Source organism: Lytechinus pictus, chromosome 11 (assembly GCF_037042905.1).
Source record: "Lytechinus pictus isolate F3 Inbred chromosome 11, Lp3.0, whole genome shotgun sequence".
NCBI lineage: Eukaryota > Metazoa > Echinodermata > Echinoidea > Temnopleuroida > Toxopneustidae > Lytechinus > Lytechinus pictus.
In genome coordinates, this window is record NC_087255.1 from 2,947,118 (window position 1) to 2,971,954 (window position 24,837).

Below are 24,837 nucleotides of genomic sequence, written 5' to 3' on the forward strand. Positions count from 1 at the left end.
TGTGGTTTACGGTACACCATGTGGAGTGTTATAGAAACAGTGGATAGAAGAAGAGAAGAAATGGATAGGAGAGAAAGTGGAGATTTGAGAGTAGAGTATTCTTTCTTGAAAGTAGTCCTGAAAAGGACTGTAAACCAGGAAAGATTGATGAGTTGAGAACAGCTTGAGTAGTAGAGCTGATGAGGAGATGCTGGCTTGATTCGGCGAGTATAGATGATGAGTAGTAGAGGGACTCGATGTTTCGGACAGGTTGACTGTCCTTCTTTAGGAGACGAACAGTCAACCTGTCTGAAGACGGACAGTCATCCTGTCCGAAACGTCGAGTCTCTCTACTACTCATCATCTCTACTCGCCGACTCAAGCCAGCATCTCCTCATCAGCTCTACTACTCAAGCTGTTCTCAACTCATCAATCTTTCCTGGTTTACAGTCCTTTTCAGGACTACTTTCAAAAAAGAATACTCTACTCTCAAATCTCCACTTTCTCGCCTATCCATTTCTTCTCTTCTACTATCCACTGTTTCTATAACACTCCACATGGTGTACCGTAAACCACATCAGCGATTGTACATGCCACCATGCAAACCTTCAAACTACTCTCTTCTAAATCAGACTTTACCATTTGGTTAACTTCAAATTTCCAAACACTCCTAAAGCTTTACAAAAGGTGTATAGGTATTCTCTAGAGTGGATACAGGTGTTCAATTAATGGTATTATCATCCTATCACAGAGGGTGACTTACTGGTGCTCCTGAAAATCCTATAAGAGGGACCTTCCCTTCCAGTTGTTTACGAGTCAGTGTAATTGCCTCAAAGACATAGTTCAGAGCCTCATTAACATTGACTCCTGCATTGAGACGAGAGAGATCATTGGGTGAGGTCAAGGGCTCTGGGAATGAAGGACCCTGTTAAAAGAAGAAGAAATTGGGTAAGGGATGCCAGTTTGAATGAATCATAAACTTATAATACATACTATAAATCTGTTAATTTATTTCACATAATTCTGATTTAAAAAAAAATAATAAATCTCTGTTTGATGCACATATACAATAATAAAAACACACACCCACACTTTACTTTGCATAAAAAATATAATTGATCTGTTACCTTAGGGCTAATCTCAACAGTTCACCTACAAGATTTTTCTTGTGTATTTTATTATTATAATCAAGTATTTCTTTGGTATTTACTTTTTGTTTTTGGAATGGAAATTCTCGGCAACTTTATTCTGACCAGAAACAATTTATGGCAAAAAGAAGCTGCTGAAAACTGCTTATCTAATAAAAGAGAGCCAATGGAGTAAATTATAAAGTCAAAAAGGGGCCTAAGCTTTCGATCCTAGCAGAATCTTCGTCGGAGGCAAAATGACAAACATATAAAGTGGAACAACCATAATATAGACCACAAACAAGCTACAGCAACACTAGAAACAAGGAGACAAAAGGGGCATTAGTGAGTAGAGAAGACCAATCAGGTTAGTGAAGGGGATGAAAGAAAAGGAGTAGGCAGACACAAAGGGAAGTTAGGTGGGTATCTGTGGGTTTAGAGTATAGGGTAGTGGTGATACCATTAGACTTTTTCTGGACTGTAACATCAAGGAAGTGGGTTTCCTGTTGGGAGAAATCAGAAGTGAATTGGATGGTCCTGTGGAAGGAATTGATGTGGTCAATGAATGTATGGAGGCTGTCGTCATCCCTGGTCCAGATGAAGAAAATGTCGTCTATGTAACGCCACCAAATCCATGGGCGACAGGGGGCTGAATCTAACATCTGCTGTTCCAGCTTCGTCATGAAGAGACAGGCGAATGAAGGAGCCATCCGGGTGCCCATTGCTGTACCGAATATCTGTAGGTAGTGCTTGCCCATGAATGTGAAGTTGTTTTTTGTTAGTACATGAGACATCAGAGATTTGATATCGGATATGGGGGGACTGGAATGTCCACTGGCGGCCAAGGCTTCACATGATGCTTGGATACCTTCGTCGTGGGGAATGCTGGTGTACAGTGAAGAAACATCGAAAGTGCCGATGATCGCAGTCTCGGGTATCTGGTCCTTGATATCATTTAGTTTCCTGAGAAAGTCTGGAGTGTCGTGGATGTAAGAGGGTGCACGTGAGACAAGGGGCTTAATGTGGTAATCAACAAAAAGGGAGATGTTCTCTGTTGAGGAACCATTTCCTGAGAGGATGGGTCGACCGGGGTTGCCAGGTTTGTGGATCTTCGGGAGGAGATAGAAGCGGGCAGGTTTAGCATTAGTAGGGGAGAGAAATTTGTGGGCCTTCTCAGAGAGATACTCGCGTTCTTTCATGTCATTCAGTGTCGATTGGATCTGTAGGGAGAAATTACAAGTAGGATCAGAATCGAGGAGTGCATAGTGAGATCGATTATTGAGATGTTTCATGGCTTCATCGATGTACTGCTGGCGGTCCATAACAACGACGGCTGATCCTTTGTCTGCAGGCTTGATGATGATGTCGGACCTGTTTTTGAGTGATGAGAGAGCCTGGCGTTCTTCTCGAGGAAGGTTGTCATGTGCTCTGGTGTCGAGGGTATCTGTGGAGCGAACTTGGGATGAGACAGCTTGGATGTAAGTTTCAAGGGAAGGAACTCTATTCTTAGGTGGAATCCATGTGCTTTTCTTGTAGAAGGGCTCGGGATCAGAAGGGGGTGCATCTAAAAAGAACTCTTTGAGACGTATCCTGCGATAGAATGTAGAGAGGTCTTGGCTAAGAGCTATCTGTTCAACTTCTGGTGGCGTGGGGCAAAACTTGAGACCTTTAGAGAGAAGAGAGGTTTCTGCTTGGGAGAGAGGGGAGGATGAGAGATTAACAACCAAATGGGGGGATACATCATTGTTGTTGGTATGTCGTCTAAATCTGTTTGACCGTTGTCGCTTCTTTGTGAGGTTGCCTATTTTCTTGTTCCTGCGTTCAGTGAGGAGAGACCTGTGTTTAGAGAGATCAGATTCAATTTCATCATTATACTGAAGCCATTGGGTTTGGGTACAGCAAGAACGTAGTTCGTCTTCCAGGCTACTGATGTCAGCTGAAAAAGAATCAAGAGAAGCAATACACTGTTCAGAGAGGATGTTAATTAATCGAACTGAAGCTCCATGTAAGGTCTGGTTCCATCGTTTGCGAAGTTCAGGTGTGAGCGTACCGAGACCGGGAGTGCAATGAAGTTGGAGGCCTGTGGGTATAATGCGATTAAGGGAATAAAATCTGTAATTGTCCTGGTGAAAAGAGGTCTTGAGGGCCTTCAGCTTGATCTTCCTGAGCTGGTGAAATAAAGATAAATGGTTAGTCATGGTAGAAAAGAGACCTAGAACAAAAAAAAGTGTAAAACAAAGAAAATGGATATTCATAACAAATCAAAATATAAAGAAGGAGAAAAGTCGAGTAGATTTGAACTAGACCTAAAACAGAATGATAATAAGAATACACAAAGTTAATTGAATCAAGCTGAAAGAGACCTAGAATAAAAAAATAAAAAAGGTGTAAAACAAAGAAAATGGAAATTCAAAACAAATCAAATATAAAGAATGAGAAAAGTCGAGTAGATTTGAACTGGACCTAAAACAGAATGATGATAAGAATACACAAAGTTAATTAAATCAAGCTGAAAAGTAAAATCGACCAGACAAAGATACCAGAAAAAAACAAAAAACAAAGTTATGCAAGTTTAAGTATGGAAGGAAAGTAAACAAGAAAACACTAAAATACAAATACAGAAAATCAAACATATATGGATAAAACAAGACAAATTAGATAAGGAGGATCACATGGGAGTGATACAACAGCAGAATAGGAGATCAATGGCAAAAAGAAGCTGCTGAAAACTGCTTATCTAATAAAAGAGAGCCAATGGAGTAAATTATAAAGTCAAAAAGGGGCCTAAGCTTTCGATCCTAGCAGAATCTTCGTCGGAGGCAAAATGACAAACATATAAAGTGGAACAACCATAATATAGACCACAAACAAGCTACAGCAACACTAGAAACAAGGAGACAAAAGGGGCATTAGTGAGTAGAGAAGACCAATCAGGTTAGTGAAGGGGATGAAAGAAAAGGAGTAGGCAGACACAAAGGGAAGTTAGTGTAAGTAAGGCCAAGAGGGATTAAGATAATGAGGCAGGCAACATCAAACAGGATCTGGAACAAAACAGTGATAGAGGGATGAATAACTACAGAATTAGTGAGAGGTGGGTCAAACAGGTTACAAAGAAAGGCTTAATAAACTGGTGCATAAGAGTGGGGGGAAAAAAGAAGAAAAAGAATGGGGAACAACTGATAATGTGCAAAAGACATATAAGTATATATGATAAAGCATTAAACAAACTAAGAGAAGAAGGTAAGTGTAAATATGTATCTATAAGTGATATGTATATAAATATATCCAAAAAAGAAATGTATATGAAAAAATATATAAATATATACACATATGGTGTAACTGATATGGTAATCCGCTAGGTGTGACGGGAAAAAACATAAGACTATATGGTAGGAAAGAAAAAAAATCTGTATATGTGAAAAAGAGGAAGCAAATTGCCTAAAAAGGTAAAAGCAAATATAGAAGAGAGGGGGTGTATTATGAAGAAACCATAGTATACATGTAAATAAGCAAATGTGGTAAATCTAAAAGAGGTGAGTGGAGAAAAAACAAACAATTTAAAATTAATTGAGTTTTACCAGTAAAAGTAGAAATGATATAGATTTATGAATTTTGTCTAAAAATTTTTAATGTTTACAAAAAGTCATGTTTTTTAGCAATTTTGTGTCCGACATACACTTACGAAATGTTGCATGATTTTGTAACCAATTACCTGGGACCAAATTTGGTCTCAAAAGTTGCGCGAGACTTGAAAATAAAGTCAGCGAGTGATGTGCTAAAAAAATATTGCGCTGTGGATTTATCACAAAAAAATGTAGAAGTCTTATTAGGGTAAAGTGTCAAAGCTCAATTGGATTGATTAATGCAAAGTAGCATACTTTTGAATGACTCAGTGCCACGATTGCAAGTAATATTCTCTCTTTTCCCTGCTTTTCTGTCTTATTCAAAGAGCACATAGGGACACAATTGTGCACATCCACTGAGCTTGAATTGACCAATGAGTTAATTGGTCATATACATACACAACCAGGAATAAAGTGAGAATGTACATGTAAGTTATCTTTATTGTAAGTTTTATCTTTATAAAACACCCCCCCCCCTCGAATCTCACAGAACCAAAGCACATACACACCCACTCTAATAGATATTATAATGAATTTTACCTTGCCAGGGATCATCTCAACAGTTAAACCAAGAGCTTGAGGGATCACCAGAATATCACTGAAGATGATAGCAGCATCAAGCTCAAAGCGACGTATTGGCTAGCGGTATACAATCATCAAACAAAATACAGTTGGGTTATAAATGAATCAGGGAAAATTACAGGAAGACAAGGAATTCTCTCAAGAATAAAAAAATTTCTCATTTAACGATGACTACTTTCTCATCATGAATATGAAAATGCTTAGACTGACAGAGTTAATTATATAACACTTGCCCTTTATTATCTATCAAACAATTAATGTATTATTTTCAAGAAAGTCTTGCAGCTGCACATAGTTAAAAGTAAACCAAATCAAATATACTGTATAAGCAATTAAATAGAACTGGTCCATACTTCTCATGCTAATTCTGTCTGACTCTGTTGGAAATTACTAAGCCGATTGATTACTAGTCCCTATACACATGCTCAATGTAACACCTGCTCTGCTATAGCCAGGGTAATTATGCTGCATTTACTGTAGAGTGCTTAGAGAAGTCTGATCAAGCAAGTGCTAAGCGCTATGTCAAAGAAAGTATGTTTATCCTTATCTGTAGTAGTGGTTGTAGTACAGTAGTAGTAATAATAATAGTAGTAGTAGTAGTAATAATAATAATAATGGTGGCTACTTATATAGCGCACAGGTCCACCTTTCGGTGCTCATGGCGCTTTAAAAAGGCACTGCAATGTAGTAGTAGTAGTAGTAGTAGTAGTAGTAGTAGCAGCAGCAGCAGCAGCAGTAGTAGTGGTAGTAGTTGTTGTTTAAAGAAATAACAAAAAACAAGGATGATTGCCTTACTTGTAATGTGACTTCACATGCCAACGAAGGGGTCTGACAGACTTTGAAGAAGTTATGTTCAGCCCTCATCTCACGAAATTCTAAACAGAGAGAGAACAACATTAAAAAATTAATTTTCTTTAATGTATTTTGGAGTAGGATAAGCACTATTATATTTGGATGATAATACAAAGCTACATGTATGCATGTCAAAATAAAGTAACAAATCCTATCATTTCAAAATAAATATAGTCTTGTCTTATTGACACAAAGTTTTATTGAAAAATGTCCAGGGTAAGATGCTCATCCAAAATTGCGTTTGTACTGAGGAAGAATTTCTTTACAAAATTAAAACGTAAAAAAAGCTCATCCATTCAGAGTTTTTATAAACAGATAACATGTCAAACATCATATTTCTATTCAAAATTGTGAATAGTATACAAATATTCAAAAAAAAAATTGTTATGAGATCGTTCCGAATATTAGTTGAAAGAGTCTATTCAACGACACGAAGCAGAGTTGAATAGACTGCTTCAACTTGTACCGAATCTTATCTTTGAATGGTCACAAGAATGACAAAACATTGGATATGTTTCTTACAACAATTGATTTGGAGACCAAAATTAAACCAAATAACCAAAATAGATCAAATCGTCAGTGATTATACCAACTGGCTCAAACCTCCTCTGGTCTCCAAAACATGATTTTGAGATAATCGCGTTCAAACTTTGAATGTTTTTCAGACCCCTATAACTTCACGCTTTGAAAGAAATCTTATCAATTATTTATACCAATTTAAAGCATCCATTCTATTCTTTTATAATTAATATGCAGAATTTTGTCTGCAATTCGTAATCAATCTCTTTATTTTTGAAATAAAGTGCATTGTATGCATTTTAGAAGCTGCTAATTTTTCCCCCAAACAGGTGGTTTGAGCCAGTTCGTAAAATCACGCGCACCATGCATACTGATCTTTAGAGGCACAAACCCTGCGCAATCCACGATTTGAGCCAGTTCGTAAAATCATTCATGATGCGCATGATCTTTAGAGGCACATACGCACCGCATACGCGCAGCATCTAGGTCGGGTCGTTGACATGAGCGCGCCATTCCAGAGACTTTGTAGTACACAAAGTATAGTTTTAAACCAGTTCGTAAAATCAAAAGAGGGGGTTCGTAAAAGAATTAAATATGCTCTTATTCTTTAAATAAAACAAATTTTGATCTGAAATTTGGCAAATCAATAGAGTGAATTACGGACTTTCAGAATATGCAAAAAAAAAAAAAAAAAAAAAAAAAATTGACCGAAAATTATGTTTTTGCCGGTTCGTAACATCACTGACGAAATGTTAGGCCTATGGAGGAATGAGTAATATGACTACATGTAGATCTACTTGAAGTATAGATCTGCTCAGGCCTTACTTGAGAATTTAATTTTGCTAAATTTTAGTCATGTGGTGTATGCAGCTTAGTGATGCTGGTACATACCAGGCACAGACCATTGTACATACGTTAATTGAATTTACACACTGCTGGCTCTATTACTCAAGCATGCAATAAGCATCTTCTGGCTCTCTTGGAGAGGTGACTATAATTGCACAAGTGTTATATGTTGGCATGCTATCCAACAAGGAAGTATTTTTGGCCCAATCCTGTTTATCATATTTATCAATGACCAGATCCTGTATCAAGTAATATTCAAATATATGCTGATGATGCAAAGATTTTAGTGCAATGAGAAATGTGTCCAAACTGCCTTGACCTCTCAAGAGGATTTAAGTATCGCCAGTCCAATGACTGGCAGTTAAAATTCAATAATACTAAAAGTAAAGCTCATTCACCTTGAATGAGGAAACCAAGGGTGCGTTTATGCGCCACTTTTTTACCCTAGAATCATGATCTGAATCATGATTCTGCAGAATCACGATTGCGTTTAGTCAAAAGTGAAAATAAACGTCTTTCAAATCACAAACATGAAACACGGAAAAAGGGGCGTTTGGAAAGACGTTTCTGTAGAATCACAAACGAAAAAAGTCGTATAGACGCAATTGTGATTTGAATCATGATTCTATGACGTCACTGTGTCGGGCTACTTTCGTTTTGACTCTTGCCAAGCTCAAGGCGCTCTATATGCTCAGTGTATTTACATAATTATGTGCTACGCATGCATTTCTTGTCATGTTCAAGTTCTGTGTTCGTCATCACATCGTCCACTACTTTTCATTTTTTGGTCATAACTTCAAGTTCTAGTAAATGAATTAACTGGACAGACAATGATCTCAGTTGTTGTTGAGTTAACAGTGTCAATATTAAATTGGATCCACGCTGAAATTCACTTTCGAACACCATTTTCGATAAACCAACAAGATAAATAGAAGCCTGGACAAAATGAGGTATAATAGACTGAATTCTGGAAGCAAAAGATTTTTCGAGAGCCGAAACACGTGCGAAAAACTTCCTCTGTCAAACTGTGCACAAGTGATGCGCACTGGATTGGCCCATAATCTGAGGAGAAACAGCATTGGAATGAAGGCCGTCTAACCGCTGGTTCTGTGATATCGTGATTCATGTTTGTGTTTTGAATCATGATTCAAATCATGATTCTGACTTGAGGTCGTATAAACGCAGCCCAAGATACAGCATGGAAGGTAACAATCATCCATCAAAGAAAAGGACCTTGGCATTCTTGTTGATCAGGTATTAACAATTCACAAGCATGTATCGCTTGCAGTAAATAAAGCTAATCAGACACTTAAAACACTCCTTATTTTTAAACAAAGTGACACTACCTATCGTCAAAACACTCATCAAACCTCATTTGGAGTTTGGGAATAGTCCTAGATTTTATCGACATTGATAAACTTGAAAGGGTCCAGAGATGTGCCACTAAATCACTGCCTATCTTAGCCAACAAACCAAATGAAGAGAGACTCGAACATCTAAAATTACATTCTCTCGTATATAGAAGAAAACAAGGTGACATGATACAAGTGTATAAATTTCTACTTTCGTTAAGTTTTTCATAATGCACCAATGCCTGTGAAACTAGAGGTCACTCGCTGAAAATCTTCAAGCAACAATACAGACTCAACCTCAGAGGGTTATCTTTCAGCCGTACCCCTGGTAATGAGACGAGTTGTATCTATTTGTACTGCACGTATGTAAACCCCTTTGCATGCAGGGTAGCGCGGCGGCACTGTCCGGAGTTACTGAATAAAGGACTGGTCAACTTCAGTCATGTAATGTTAATGAATTGTCTCTGAATCTTTATTTGTATAGGAATACAAATCACTACATCAGCCTAAGGGTTTTCAACAACTGGTACATTCTTCCAGAGCTAGTGGTCATCGCAAATAGTTTGAATATCTTTACAATATCATTAGGCATTTATTAGTCCAAATTTCAATATGTACAGCATATGATTGTAGTGATATGAATAACAGGTGCAAGCATACATGTAACTCTTGGGCATACATGTAGAGCCTGAAGTGAATTGTATTGTATGCCTGCACCAGGCAAGGTGCTACTGCTTATGAATAGAAACATTCTTGGTTTGGTGTATATGAGGCGTGTCCTGAACAGGACCATTGATACATGTATGTATTGAGAGAGTAGACAACATGTACCATGCTATAAAGTAACCTGGCAGTTGACTCTTCATGCTCTTCAACCTTGTACATGTAGTTGTATGTGAACTCGGTTCTTGTAAAGTCTGAAGACTATATTGGAGTCAAAAGCTGAATAAAGTGAATATCAAAATAACTTTCTGATCTCTATACCTGTATCGTTATTTTTGTACCCCGTCTATTTCATGATTTAACTCTCTAACATGCCCTCATAAATATCATCTGTAATTCCCAAGAAAAGATGACTGGAAGACACAAGGAAAACCTTCTCTTCCATATATTGTTCATGCTGATGAATGTCATGTGATGCGCATTTATCCAATCGGCTGTCAAGGGTATATGTATGTGTTGTATAAAAATGAATATCAAGTTGCACAATTTGATAATCAGTCTTGTATTATGTCTATTGCTTTTGAGTAAAATAACACTTTCAGTCATAACAAGAGTGTCGCTATAAAGGCAACATAATACGCCCGTCTGTAACGCAGAAAATGGAGCTATTGGTCAAGCAAGAAAAGTGGAAGATGGCGACTTCGCCTTTGACCTTCTGACCTCAAAATCAATATATTGCTAGGATCTATGCTAGTACCATACACACCAAATTATATGAGCCTAGGTTAAGTTCAACTTAAGTTATCGCACTAACAAGGACTTCAGAAGGGTAAGATGAAAACATGTCACTGCGATCTTGACCTTTGACCTTTTGACCTCAAAATCAATAGGCTTCCTGGGATCCATGCTAGTATCATACACACCAAATTATATGAGCCTAGATTAAGTTAAACTAAAGTTATCACGTTTACAAGGACTTCAGAAGGGCAAGATGAAAACATGTCAGTGTGACCTTGGACTTTGACCTTTTGACCTCCAAATCAATAGGCTTCCTGGGATCTATGCTAGTATCATACACACCAAATTATATGAGCCTAGGTTATGTTAAACTGAAGTTATCGTGTTTACAAGGGCTGCAGGAGGGTAAGATGAAAACATGTCAGTGTGAGCTTGAGCTTGACCTTTCATTGACCTTTTGACCTCCAAATCAATAGGCTTCCTGGGATCCATGCTAGTATCATACACACCAAATTATATGAGCCTAGGTTATGTTAAACTGAAGTTATCGTGTTTACAAGGACTGCAGAAGGGTAAGACAAAAATGTCACTGTGATCTTGACCTTCAACCTTTTGACTTTAAAATCAATCGGCTCAAATTATATGAGCCTAGGTTAAGTTAAACTGAAGTTATCGCCTTTACAAGGACTGCAGAAGGGTAAGATGAAAATGTCATTGTGACCTTAACCTTTTATCTTTTGACCTCAAAATCAATAGGCTTCCTGGGATCCATGCTAGTATCATACAAACCAAATTATATGAGCCAAGGTTAAGTTAACTGAAATTATCGTTTTTAAAAGAAAGAGTTAACGGACGGACGGACAGACAGACGGACGGACACCAAGCGTGATACCATAATACGTCCTGTTGAGACGGGCGTATAAAAAGAAAAAGATGAATTTTCTAAGTTAAAGCTTCATATTATCTGTCAGACAGATTTAGAATTTCAACAAGCACTTTGAAAATATTAATTCATACGTATTTTACAGTACAAAATTATGACAGTAACTCAGCACATCCAAGCATTATTTCAAAGCCTGGAAATTCTAGATACTTTGACATTACTCATTTACCTGGAAGATATCTGCCTGCTTGCCTCATCAACCAAACAGGAACTCTCTCTGTTCTTTCACCTCTTGCTGCTCGGAGAATCAAATCATTCTTCAAAACAGGGAATTGCTGATGGAGAAAACAAATCAGTCAAGGATAATAATTCACGCAGAAAAGAGGAGAAGGGGGAAACGAGAAGGCAAAAAGAAAGAGGAGCAAAAGGAGGAGTGAAGGAGGAAAAGGATGAAACAAAATAGAAGGAAAAGGAGAAAGAAAAGGAGACGAGGAAAGAGGAGAAGGGGAAGGAAGAGAAGAATTCAGGAGAATGAGACAGAATTAAAAAAAAGACAATGGTGTCACATGTGTCTTAAACGTAAAACTCATAAACAACATGACCTTAAAAACATTAAACAAGTGAAACGCCTCTGTCTTGCCTGCATTACGTGATTCAATATAGCAGCAGTGAAAACAGCAATTAAATAATCATTCACAAAAGAAAACACTCATATGATAATACTATGTTCATTGACCCAACATGACCTTTGACTATGATCAAAACAATCATTCATACTTGATTACCCTTATATCTATGTTTTATGAACTACATGTACATGTGTAGATCCATAAACTTTCTAAGTTCTGATGCCAATTAAACAAATATACCCCCAACATGGCCAAAGTTCATTGACCTTAAATTACCTCTGATCTTGGTCATGTGACCTGAAACACGCATAGAATATTCAGGGATACATGGTAACCCTTATGTCCAAGTCCCGGCTTCCATTCACGAGTGGATACCATGCGCGACCATGGGGTCTCGAAAAGCACCCTAAACACGTAATTTCCATATTCTGAAAATGCACCCCTTAACAAGTATTGGTGTGTGAAACCCTACCCTTAACAAGTATTGGAAACAAAACGATACTCTTGGCAAATATTCCCTGAAATAAACCCCTAAACAAGTACAGGAATGTTTTATTGTTACGGGTCCTTCGGTCGTCGGCTTTACCTTATTTGGTTTAGTACGACCCCACCTTCTACATCTCGCGCAAATCGGACTCTAAACACGAAGTGTTGGGGCAAAATGGACATCCTTTATAAAACATTTTAATTTTGTTTTATCATTCCCGCAAATTCGACCCTAAACACGTAATTTTCCTACCGAAATAGACACCCTTTTTTCATTATTTTTGTGTTTTTGACACCCTTATCACGTTACGTACGTAACGTGCCCTATCGTGAAAAGGACATCCTTTTTACGTGTTTTTTTGGTCGCGCATGGTATCCACTCGTCAATGTAAGTGGCCCCCCCGGGGTCCAAGTTTCATGAACAAGATCTATAAACTTTTAAAGTAAAGACAATTCCACAAATACCCCTAACATTATCAAAGTTTGTTGACAGTAAATGACCTGAAACTCGCACAGGATGTTTAGGGATACTTAATTGCTCTTATAAATGTCTATAGTTTCATGAACTAGATCCATAAAATTTCATAGTTACGATGACAATTCCACAAATATCCCCAACATGGTCAAAGTTTGTTGACCCTTAGTGACCTTTGACCTTGGTCATGTGACCTAAAACTCAGGCAGGATCTTCAGTGATACACTATCACCCTTATGTCCAAGTTTCATGAACTAGGTCTAAAAACTTTCTAAGTTATGAAGACATTTCAAAAAGTTAACCTTGGTTAATTTTCGATATTGATTCCCCCAACATGGTCTAAGTTCATTGACCCTAAATGACCTTTGACCATGATCATGTGACCTGAAACTCAGGCAGGATGTTCAGTAATACTTGATTACCCTTATGTCCAAGTTTCATGAACTAGGTTCATATACTTTCCAAGTTATGATGACATTTCAAAAACTTAACCTTGGTTAAGATTTCATGAATGTTGACGACGCCGCCGCCGTCCGAAAAGCGGCGCCTATAGTCTCGCTCTGCTATATGTAGGCGAGACAAAAACCAAGTCCATTTCCCCCTGAATGAAGGTTGTTCACAGGGAAATTGGTTTTGGTTTATTTTATATCATAGCTAATATGATAATTGATTCTGTTATGATGACAAGGCTAGAGAAAGACTCAGAAAATAATAATTAGCAGCCCGTCGTAACCCCTTCCGAACATGTACCGTAGACGTCTGCCAGTTCACAACACATCGGGTGACTGGGCATACCTACCTCAAGTGATGTTCGTGCAGGCTCCACTCCACTTCACTACCGCTACACTACGCTCCACCTACCCGAACATCAAGACAGTGAACTCGTTCGGATACTCCGAGTGGCAAAGGTGGGAAAAAATGCACATTTATTGTAAAAAAAAAAAAAAGACATCAACAATAAATAAATCTAAAAGCTTCTTACTCTTCACCCTTATTTCACTCCATGTCCATCCTCCGGTCATCCTCAAAATTGGTGATTTTTGGCCAGTATCTAATTCCTCACACGTAATTTCACGTCCGATTTCAAAACATCGCACGCGAGGGTCGCAGCCTCAAACAGCATGAATCTTTACATTATATTGGATGGCTCAGAATGGAATACCAGAAATATTCCATGTTTGGAAAAATATTCCACGATCAGTGGAGTATTTTTTTTTATTTTTTACAATAAAAAAGCATTTTTTCCCATCTTTGCCATCAGCGACCGATCGCATGCGATGTTTTGAAATCGGCCGTGAATAATACGTGTGAGGAAAAAGATACTGGCCCAAAATCGCCAATTTTGAGGATAACCGGAGGATGGACACGGAGTGAAATACGGGTGTAAAGTAAGAAGATATTAAGTCATTCATATCCCTCTTTATATTTTTTTTCTTTAATTTTTACGATAACCAAACCATGATTGCCATCCCACCTTTTATGACTCGGAATATCCGATCTAGTTCACTGTCCCGATGTTTGGGTAGGTGGAGCGTAGTGTAGCGGTAGTGAAGTGGAGTGGAGCCTGCACGAACATCGCCTGAGGTAGGGTAGGTGTAGACCAAAAGCTTCGGTCTCTGTTATGTTGGTTGTTCAGCTGGGGCCTGTTGCATGACGAGATGAGCGATACGTAGGAACGTCCTAGGACCATTCTTCCGAGATAGGAAGATTGGCGACAAATCAGCGCTTTCCGTTTCACGAAGGCAATTTTGTCTTCCAAGTCCGCGACATCGTTTGATATCGATAGTATCGGAAAAATATTTAGCCTTCATCGTCACCTGAACCTTTTATTTCTGAATGACGACTTTACATAAAATCCGATATTTCAATAAAAGGAGATCAAATAATGTTTATTTATTACTGATAGTAGAATTGATGTATGGAGCTTACTTTATGAGGTTAAAAGAGAAAAAACTTTAAAGATTCACAAACATAACTAAATAAAATCGAAATTTTCATTATTTCCCTTATTTAGAACACGGTGTCTTTTTAGAGACACCTTTTATTGATATTTCAACGAAAGAGACCCTTGTCCGACATAAAAATTTATTTAACTAAGTAATTTCGACATTTATTAGTTCAATATTCTGTATTTTTATAGAATACTTGTATATAATGATAATTTTGCAAATTATGTGTTAATATGTTATTTGTTGAGGTAAATATAGGGTTTGAATGGAGTAAACAAAATCAACAGTGTCTGATTGTATGAGACTAAAAAGGAAAATATGAGAGGCTGCGTGTGAAAAATCTAATGTATTTATTTTATTTGTCAGATATAACGCAAGAAATACAAATGTGAGTGTTTAGAGTATAAACATACCTCAGTTGCATGATTAGTAACAGAAGAAAATGAAAATATGAAAATTGCTGCAAACATGTCCAAGTGGATAAAGTAGTACTTTGCAATAATAATTAAAACATAGAAAAAGGTGTGAATCAATCCGCAAAGGAAAAAATACTTTAACAGAAATAATGCTAAATATGACAACGATCATAAAAGCTGGTCATATTTAAAGATGATCACTTAATTTATGGAAGTTTATATAAGAATGTAAGGTTTAAGAAATAACATAAAAAATATATATGTTCAACATTTCAAAGTTAAGGAGTATAGAGATTATATGCTATGACATAAGGGCCGAAATGGGCCTACCCTAAGATTTAAAATGCGCCTCTTCGTATGGACTTTCCATAATCTTTTCTTTAATGAACTTATCTTCATTTGTAATGATTGTGATGGATTCGTTAGCTATAGGCTTAATCTGTATCTTAAATTCAATATTAGCTGCAGGTTTTTTGTTTTGTTTCACTGTTTCAAATCCAACAATTAATTTTCATTGATTAAAATAAATCTCAGCAAAAACTAAAAAAAATTATAATGAAAATAAAATAAAAATAAATAAATGATTTAGCATGTTTAACATCTTAGTTTTGTTTGTCTTTTTTTTTTTGCTGAATGTTATTGAACACGTTTTTTACCTTACATAATTTCTTTTAAAGAAATTTGTTGTTTATCTATAATGAGAAAGCATGCATGAGGGGTCGGCTAAAGAGATATAGTGCCACCCATTTCAAGTATTTCAAGTTTATTCTTTAATAGAAAAGGGGTGGGGATAAGACAGAGGGAGAATAGAAGAAAACATATTTTAAAAAATATTTGGCCCTATACATTACCCCCGGGAATAATACATGTAACCCGGAGAAGTTAAAATGACATCCGTTTTGGTCGTCCTGAAATTGATGACAACTAGCCCCCATATAAAAAATAACTTGGCGCCATCCCAGATAAAATGCATCAGAGTGCAACCAAAAAAATGTTTAGAGGTGATATGTCAGTGTGGCTTGCCGTAAATGCATTTTCTCTCAATGCCGACGGTGGCGGGCGGTGTGCAAAGAAGATCATGCCTACGTAGGACATGTCTGGAGGGACTCGGTTTTGGGACTCGGTTTTGGCGCGCTGTGTGAAGGCTGCTTTCCAATTTTGCTGCAAAAATTTGCTCATAAATTTGTCATTTTCTGTCATTTAAACTTGACAGTGGTGGTTATTTATAGTCATTTAGTCCCATACACCTCTTTTGGTGCATGTACTCTATGCTGTGGTCTGTGGACTGCCTGGGACTGACAACACAAGCTCCCCGACCCTGTGTCATTCATCAGGTCTCTACTACTTAGTCCTGGATGCCAGTGTAGACTCTAGTAGTACTTTTGATGGTCCATGGTCAAAGAAATTAATTTAACCACATGACATAGCTTAGATCCCACAAATTGGAGTTACTTTGGACACAGGATCGCGAGAGGACTGATGCAACACACTGACAGCCCCAGGCGGAATATGAGATTCTGACTTCTGAGTATCTGGACTTCTTGTCTCTGAGAGCTGAGCGAGAGCCTCATCACTTCTTAATCAAGTCAGTATACATGTGCTTGTTGTCATCTGCCTGTCAAATATGTGGCCCTGTTTCCTGTTCTGCATGGTGTAAGGTATACATGTAACTGTCACGTCAGATATTGTGAGTGTATTGTACTGCATCTGTCAATCCAACGTAACTGTTGCTGTATGTACATGTAATGTATGTAGTCTCCCTTCATCCTGCTTTGTATGTAGCTGTACCTGTGGAGTGTACTGTTCATCCAAGCCTGTTGTGTCTGCTTAAAATAGCCCAGATTCCATCATCTTGATTGAAGGTGCGATACTGTACTGTCCATCGTCCTTGTTTAGTACTCCACTTACTCATTATCTACGTTAATTTTGTCAGAGATTTTTACAATATCTCTGTGGCAATTTATCTGTCAAACGCACAACATTCATCATGTCAACTCCATGTACACCCTCAAATTCTGCTGAGCCCATGGACTTTCTAATTTCTTCAGAGGGTCGTACAAAAGGTGGTCATAAATTTGTAAACGTAGCACTCGAAAATGATCTGTACGCAAGAATGAAAAATATTGTTTGTGACTCTCTGGTTAGAAATCCTTCTTTCAACCCAGCACACATGGCCGTTCCATATCGTGGCCAAGTGAGCTGTGGCTTCGAAATCTACAATAAGAAAAAAAGTGGAGATGCAGGAAAGGTAAAGAAGTTATCCATCTTATTCTTTGAGGAGACCCACCACATGTTTGTCAGTGGCAAACAATTTCACTTGCTCAACGAGCTCAAGTCTTCCCTTCTCCAAGAAGTCGACCTACAAGTTAGCGATGTCACATCTGACTCCTCTATAAGAGTAAGCTTAAATTGCCTCATGGATGAAATCTACAGGATAGCAAGCTCACCACAGAAAATTGGAGTTAATGCTACAGCCAAGGTATGTGAGTGTTCCCCTGACGAGCTGAATCTGTTGTGCCCCATCTGCAAGACACACGCATGCTACTATACGATCCAATGTCATGTATGCAACATATGGATTCACTTTGAGTGTACAGGGCTGCTGGACCAAGATTTAGCACAGCTTATCAATGACAAGAATGCCCCTTTCACTTGTATGTCGTGTTCTGCTATTACATGTAAGTCTGCCACAAATTCAACCACATCTGTTAACAGCGAGTGTTCCCTGCCAAGCCAGTCCAATACTGAAGAGCAATCAGGCTCAGACCTGGACTTCCTGACATGCTCGAGTGTAGCTCAACCCTTGCCTGCCAGTTTACACCCTCAAGACAAGTCTGCCCATGACAAGCGCAGTGAGTTCTCGCCAAGTCATCCATCCAGAGAAGCCTTTACAGAAGATCAATTTGAAACAGAGTTAGACTTCTTGACGTGCCCGGGAGATGCTCATTCCACAACTCCTAGCCCTCGCTCCTCCATCAATGGTCTGCTACGTCTTTCTATCTCGCCGGAACAGCCTGATGTTACTAACAAATCTAAGGACAGCAGCGGAGAAGCACCTAATGTTCAAGAACATGCCACCCAAACTGAATCCATAATGGCTACTCTTGTCAGCAACCACAATGATTACCCACCAGTTGCTGGTTGTGAATGTGCAGATGGGAAGAAGGATCCTCTGTGCCCGGGAGACAGTAGTCGTGAAGTGGGAGCAAATGATGCTCTACATAATACCAATGATAGCCGACCATCTACTTGCGTGGAGTGTGCTTCTTCTTCCAAACAGTTGAAAGTTCTCAGGGAAGACCTAAAGGAAAAATCAAGTATCAATACGGTCATTCTAATGGAGAATGAGCAACTCCTGAATCAGCTCCGACAGTTGCGTAGGCATTACAAGAGTCTCCAAGACCAGCGTGTTCATGATAAGATCATACTCGGAAATAAGGACAAAGAAGTAGTCTCCTTGAAAAGTGCGCTGGTCAAAAAGGAAGCCGAGCTACGATCCCTCCAACTGCAAGTTGACTTTTTGTCAGCAGTTTGCAAATCCCATGGTCTCCAAGATATATCTCGGTGTGATTCTGCCTCATTGGATAGGTCACCTCCACCTAGTCCATCTGGTGTTAATAGATCACATCCTCCAAGATTACAAAGGAGCAGATTCTTTATAAATAGTGCCCAGCGTCAAAAGAGTAGGGATAACAATAGTCATGAGAAATACCACCATCGCTCACAACCTGGATCATCAATATATAACCATCATGGTCAACAGGCCCGCACCAACCTTTCTTCCAGACCTATGGGTCAACACCAGGGTGGACATCAACAATCAGCTTGTGGAAAAGATCATGCACCACATCGTGGGAGCAACAGCAAAGACTTGTCGCCTCCTTTTCAAGCTGCATACTCTACACACTACGATAAGACTGGCCTATATAACATTCCAACTAGCAACAAATTTGAGAGTTTAGCTGATGATACTGATGTGGTTCCTGGGTTTTCTCGGAATGAAAACAGCACCCGTCTGCCTAATGAATCATTGTTCAGCCACAATGCAACATCAAATGGCTCAATGTCCACAAAGCAAAGCTTGGAATTCACTCAGAAGCAACATCACTCTGGTAGAAGCCCGGTGGTCAAAGCAGGGTCAATGAAACCTCTGTCTCGCCAGTGTACCTTTCCTGTTGTCACACCTGGTGTGGATGGTGAAGAAGGCAGGAATCAAGCTGATCATCTTCCTGAAGGTAATCTAGAGATGTCATCTCAACAGCACCCTGGTGAGCCAACACCTCGCACTGGGGAGGAAGTGCGTCCACACCAACAGTTAGGTAGGAACAGCCGACCTGCCCTGGATAACCGGAACACAGATTCTGCTGAGAAGTCAAAGTCAGGGAGAACTGATGGATTTGTTCTCAACCTCCATCCTTACAATGACCAACACTCGACTGTTCCATCATCGAGAAATAACAACGAGCCATCACAGACTCTGTCTTCCCTGTCTGCTGAAGCCCAGAGGTGTAGCAAGGAGGAAGGGCAAAATTTTGCAGGTTTAGGGACTCAAGATCAGTTAAGGACAAGAGACACTACGTTGCAAAGTTCTCCTTTTCGGCATGGCCGCGCATCAGCTGCAACGTACTGCGGGCAAATGGAGAGGGTATACTACCTCACAGCATCTCTACTGAATATGTTGACAGTCCAATCCTTAGGTCCTACCAGCACGATCGATGTCTCAATCAGGGAACTTCACCTCCAAATCATGGACCTCACAAAAAGCAGTCTGCAACTGCTTCCTCCTCTGAGGAGGTAAACGCCACACCAAGCCTACACATATCTTCTCTCAATACTCGTGGGGTAAAGTCCAACAGAGACTTCATTCTTCTACTACTCAAACAGACTGATTTTCTACTACTTCAAGAGCACTGGATTCATGAGGGTGAACTAGGTTTCTTGAATAATCTTCAGTCAGATTTTCATGCCTTCTCCAAAGCCCATGATCAGCTATGCTCTCTCCCAACTAGAAGAGGCAGAGGAGGTGTTGCCACCCTTGTCAAGAAGGTGCTCCCATGCTCACTAAAGGTTATTCCAACAATCTCTCCAAGGGTACTTTGTCTCCATTTGCTCTTTGGAAAACACAATGTGCTGGTTTACAACTGCTACATGCCTTGTGATGCCTCATCTGAAGCCCTCGCCGAATACCAGGCCATCTTAGAAGAAATCCAATGCATCATGCAGCAGAACAGGTCTAGCAGTGTCATCATTGGTGGTGACTTGAATGTGGATCTCCATAACAAGGAACGGAAAAAAAGAGCATTCAACATTCTTGACTCTTTCATGGCCGAGAACGACTTGGTGTGCCTATCAAGGACACTTGGGGACAGCGAGGCCTACACTTATCAAAGTGATGATGGCACCAAACGGTCCAACATTGACACTTTTTTAACCCACAGCAAGTCTGCTGGTGACTTCTCCAACCTCCTGATCTACAATGATGAACCCCTCAACCTGTCCGACCATTCTCCTATCAAGGTAACCTGGTCACCTGCATCATCTAGTGTATCCGAAGCAAGGACTCACCACACAGTTCCCAGCAACCCTCTCCGCCGTCCAAAAGTCAAGTGGAAGGAGTTGTCTAAACAGATGATCAAGGAGCTGTATACAGAACCTCTTGATGTAGCTTCGGAGGACATTCTTGTTTCCCTTGCGGACGTTATGCCTGATGAGAATCTCCTTGACTTTGTTACTGCCAGACTGCAGTCAGCCCTTGTTCAGACCTCTATGAATCTTCCTCACACAAAAGGGAATGGTAGAGGTAAAGGGAAGACTGAGTGGAGTCCCGAAGTGGAGGAGTGTTATCAAAGGCACATCAACATGTGGAAAGACTGGAAAAGATCTGGAGAGGACAAGAACAGTCCAGTTGGTGCGTTATCTGCCGATTTGAAAAAAGCCTTTCGTGCCAAGCTTAGGCAGGCAAGAGCTGCCTGCAGGAATGGTCTTCTGTCAAGAATTGAGGAAGCCGACGAACACAACGACAGGCTGTTCTATACACTAGTGAAAGAACAAGGCCCTGGCTCTGATGTGCACCAACTCAACCTTGGAGGTCTCACCTACTCTGGGCCCGATATCATCCAGGGATGGACTCGGCATTTCCAGGACCTTGCCACCCCATCTGTCTCCAGTCCTACACAGGTTCTGAATCCAACACATCCTGAGAATATAGACTCCCTTGTTATACACCATCCACAAGGGCTTGACCATCTCTTCACTTCGAAGGAGCTGTCCCTGGCCATCTCTTCCTTGAGGCCTGGCAAAGCTAGTGGTCCGGACAACATCTCTCCTGAGCACCTAATGTACACTGGTTGCACCACTAGGATCCTTATCCTCATCATGATGAACTGGATGATACATCTGAAGCACATTCCTCTCAGTCTTAAAGATGGCCTTGTCATCCCTCTCTTCAAAGGTGGGAACAAGAATCCAACAGACCCAGGAAACTATAGGGGCATCACTCTGACTCCAGTCTTAGGGAAGTTGTTGGAGTTGTTGGTAAAGCCCAAACTTTCCCAACACTTACAAGAACACCAAATTCCAGACCCGTTGCAATTTGGCTTCCAACGAGAGAGGTCCTGTACTCTTACAGGTAAAGCACTCGACCTTGTCATCGAAGTGTACAAGTCCCTCAACCAACCTTTGTACATAGCTATGTTGGATGCCCAGAAAGCATTCGACACGGTCTGGCAAGATGGTCTCCTTTCGAAGATAGCAGTGACTCGTCCACCTACAGTGCTGCTTGATACCATTTCTGAATTTTACAACAGCTGTTCAAGCAAGGTTTTCTGGAAACATGAAGTTGGTCCCTCCTTTCCTGTCCTCCAAGGAGTAAGGCAGGGGGGAGTGCTTTCCCCCATGCTGTACACTCTCTACATCAACGACCTCATCAAGCGTCTGAGGGAGTATCATCTTGGCTGCTCAGTCGGCAACCTATATGTTGGGGTCATAGCCTTCGCGGATGACATTGCACTTCTTAGCAATGAGCCCATGGAACTGCAGCAGATGTTGAATGTCACTTTCCATTACACTAAGGAGTGGAAGTACAAGATCAACCCCTCCAAGAGTGCAATCATCGTGCTCAATCAAGACCTTCTGAACAGTGACAACTCTTGGCAGATCAATGGTGAACCGATTGCACAGGTCTCCTCACACAAGCACCTTGGCATCGTCAGGACTGACAATCTTCAGTATGACTACGCTGCTGATGCTATTACAAAGGGATACAGATCATTTTATGCCCTTGTGGGAACCTCACCACTGGGAGCAAGGGTAGTTCCCCATGTCGCTGCAAAACTATGGAAAACTTTTTGTGTTCCCAGGATGATCTTCGGCTGCTCCAGCATTCCCTTCTCAAGGGCAATGTTGAATCGCCTAGATAAGGCACAGATTCACCTAGTTAAGCGGATTCTGGGTCTACCAACAACATCAGCCGACGAAGCAGTATATCTTCTCACTGACGTAATCCAAATTAGCCTGTTGGTCACCAAGGAAAAGCTCCTACTTCTGGGACAGATCTTGTGCACCGACATGGACAGGATAGAACGAAGGATGCTTCTTCATGGTATCTGTGCCAACACCAAATCCATACAAGAATGGCGTAATGCACTTCAACAACTTAGCCTTCCCCCACTTGATGAACTTGTAAGGAATCCCCCTAACTACCATCTGTGGAAGCGAATGGTTCAGTCGGCAGTGATTCAGGTGTCTGAGGCCAGGCAGCACAACGCCCTCACCAAGAAGACATCCTTGTCCTTATGGACTAGAACACCTAAACCAAAGGCGAAGGATCTGTACCCTGGGCACATTTCCAATCCAAGTCTGCGGTCAGCCATCACCATCCGTGCCCAGATCTCCTGTCAAGTCTATCTGACCCAAGTCCGGCTCGCCAAGATTGGCAAAGCACCTGATGATTGCTGTCGTCTGTGCATGTCAGCCTGCGAGGATGTGGAACATCTGGTTGCTACCTGTCCAGCCCTAGCACCTGTCCGACAGGACCTTATCCAGCGGCTTAAAACTAATCCCAACACCAAGCAGTTCGGACCATGCTTTGAATCCACCCCTGCTCTTTTTGTAGAGTCGGTCCTTTTTTTACCTCCTGGGCGTATTAGCTGCAACACAAAAGCCCAATTACATACGCTTATTCTATACTTCTTACGCAACCTCCACACAACTCGTCAAAACTTACTCAGTACTTCATGATTGCAACTTAGAGCCTTAAATGAATTGCGGCCCTTCCAACGGCGCCGTTGATCTCCGACCTTAGCGGAGGAAGAACACATGAGAGAGAGAGAGAGGTGTCTTTCCAAGGACCATTCTTCGTATCGCCCAAATCGGCTTTGTGAAACAGTTGAGCGATATCTCGTTCTTACGTAGAATGGTTCTACGAAAGACCCTTTCATGCAACAGGCCCCTGAACTCCGTTGGCTTCACTCACCAAATACAGAGACCGAAGTTCTAGCGCGATCTGTACAGGGGACTCAATGGCCATATGTTTATGTGTATTTAAGTTCGGATAAAACAGGGCAGTGAAGTTGCGCGACAGCAGAGGTAAGTCACTGTTTTTGTTCCTTTTAACTTGATTTTCCCCGTTTTTTGGCAATTAATGCCAAGAGGGAATATTAATTTGCATTTCGGTCGCGATAATTTTCAAAAGTTTGATTCATTAAAGACAAAAATTGAAGAGCCCCAACGGGGGGATTTTGCATTGTAAGTGTCTTAGTAAGTCCCCTAATGGTGGCTGCACGATAGCGGGCTTAGCCGTCTGTGTATGAGGAGAAATTTAAAAAATGAAAAAATTTTAAAAAACTCCTCGAAACAGACGGCTGCCAGCTGTCTAGGGTAGGTGGAGCGTAGTGTCGCGGTGCGGTAGTGATAGTGGAGCCTGCACGAACTTCGCTCGAGGTAGGCAATGCCAAGCCCAATGCAATGCCAATGGCCGTCATAAAAAAAACAGTCGTTGTTTTTACTTGCACACTGTACCGGTACTGTAGTGCAGTGTAAACAAGTTTTATCAGATACACTTGCACACTGCGCTTCACTAGTCCAACAATACACCAGACGGTGGTCTGCGCTGTTTCCGGGACTGTTTCCAGAAGAAGAATGCTAAATTTACATCACAAATCAAACAAATATTAATTATAGTTTTATACTCACGTGTCGTGTGGAAGCTGCCATGTTGATGTTTACAACCTCGTATCCACGTGATCGTGATCGAGTGATCGACTGGTGATATCGCGTAGTCTATTTGCCTTGCATGCTATAATATAATGCAGCGACGATAAGACAAACTGCCACGCCCACTCGACTCAAATACTTTTTTTTTTTTAAATTTTTGACATTTTTATTGCAAAAATCCAATTTTGTGATAGATTTTGACATAATGTTAAAAAGATGATATCATATTTCACCCTCCTCTCTTTCCTTTTTTCTCTCTTTTTTGTGTACGCCACGGTGAACAGGATTTTTGTTATGATTGTGAGCATCAGGGCGAAGCTCTATATGCTCGAGGGGGCCGAGTATGGCGCCTGTGGCAAGAAGTAGCTTAATATAGGTCCCGTGTGAGCGAAGCGAGCGAGATAAAAAAAATCACCTTTTCATGAGAATCTAACATGAAGATAGATTTTAACGTGATATTCAGAAAAGTATAATACATTTCCCTTTCTTTCCTAATTTTTTTGCT

At 40.2% G+C, this 24,837-nt stretch overlaps 1 protein-coding gene across 2 annotated transcripts in view; it reads right to left on the bottom strand.

Annotated features, from left to right (window-relative positions):
• LOC129270685 (uroporphyrinogen decarboxylase-like) overlaps positions 1–24,490 on the bottom strand; it is a 37,226-nt gene extending 12,736 nt beyond the window's left edge. The window contains exons 1-5 of one of the 2 annotated variants that reach the window (XM_054908001.2): positions 24,312–24,490; positions 11,394–11,499; positions 6,107–6,186; positions 5,270–5,368; positions 743–904 (exon numbers count right to left, since the gene is read on the bottom strand). In XM_054908001.2, the coding sequence (XP_054763976.1) occupies positions 743–904; positions 5,270–5,368; positions 6,107–6,186; positions 11,394–11,499; positions 24,312–24,332 (468 nt within the window). In that variant the 5' untranslated portion in view covers positions 24,333–24,490. Of the gene's footprint in view, positions 1–742; positions 905–5,269; positions 5,369–6,106; positions 6,187–11,393; positions 11,500–24,124 lie in introns of both variants that reach the window. The other variant, XM_064106429.1, reaches the window with a different exon arrangement.
• Between the last annotated feature and the right edge of the window lie 347 nt (positions 24,491–24,837).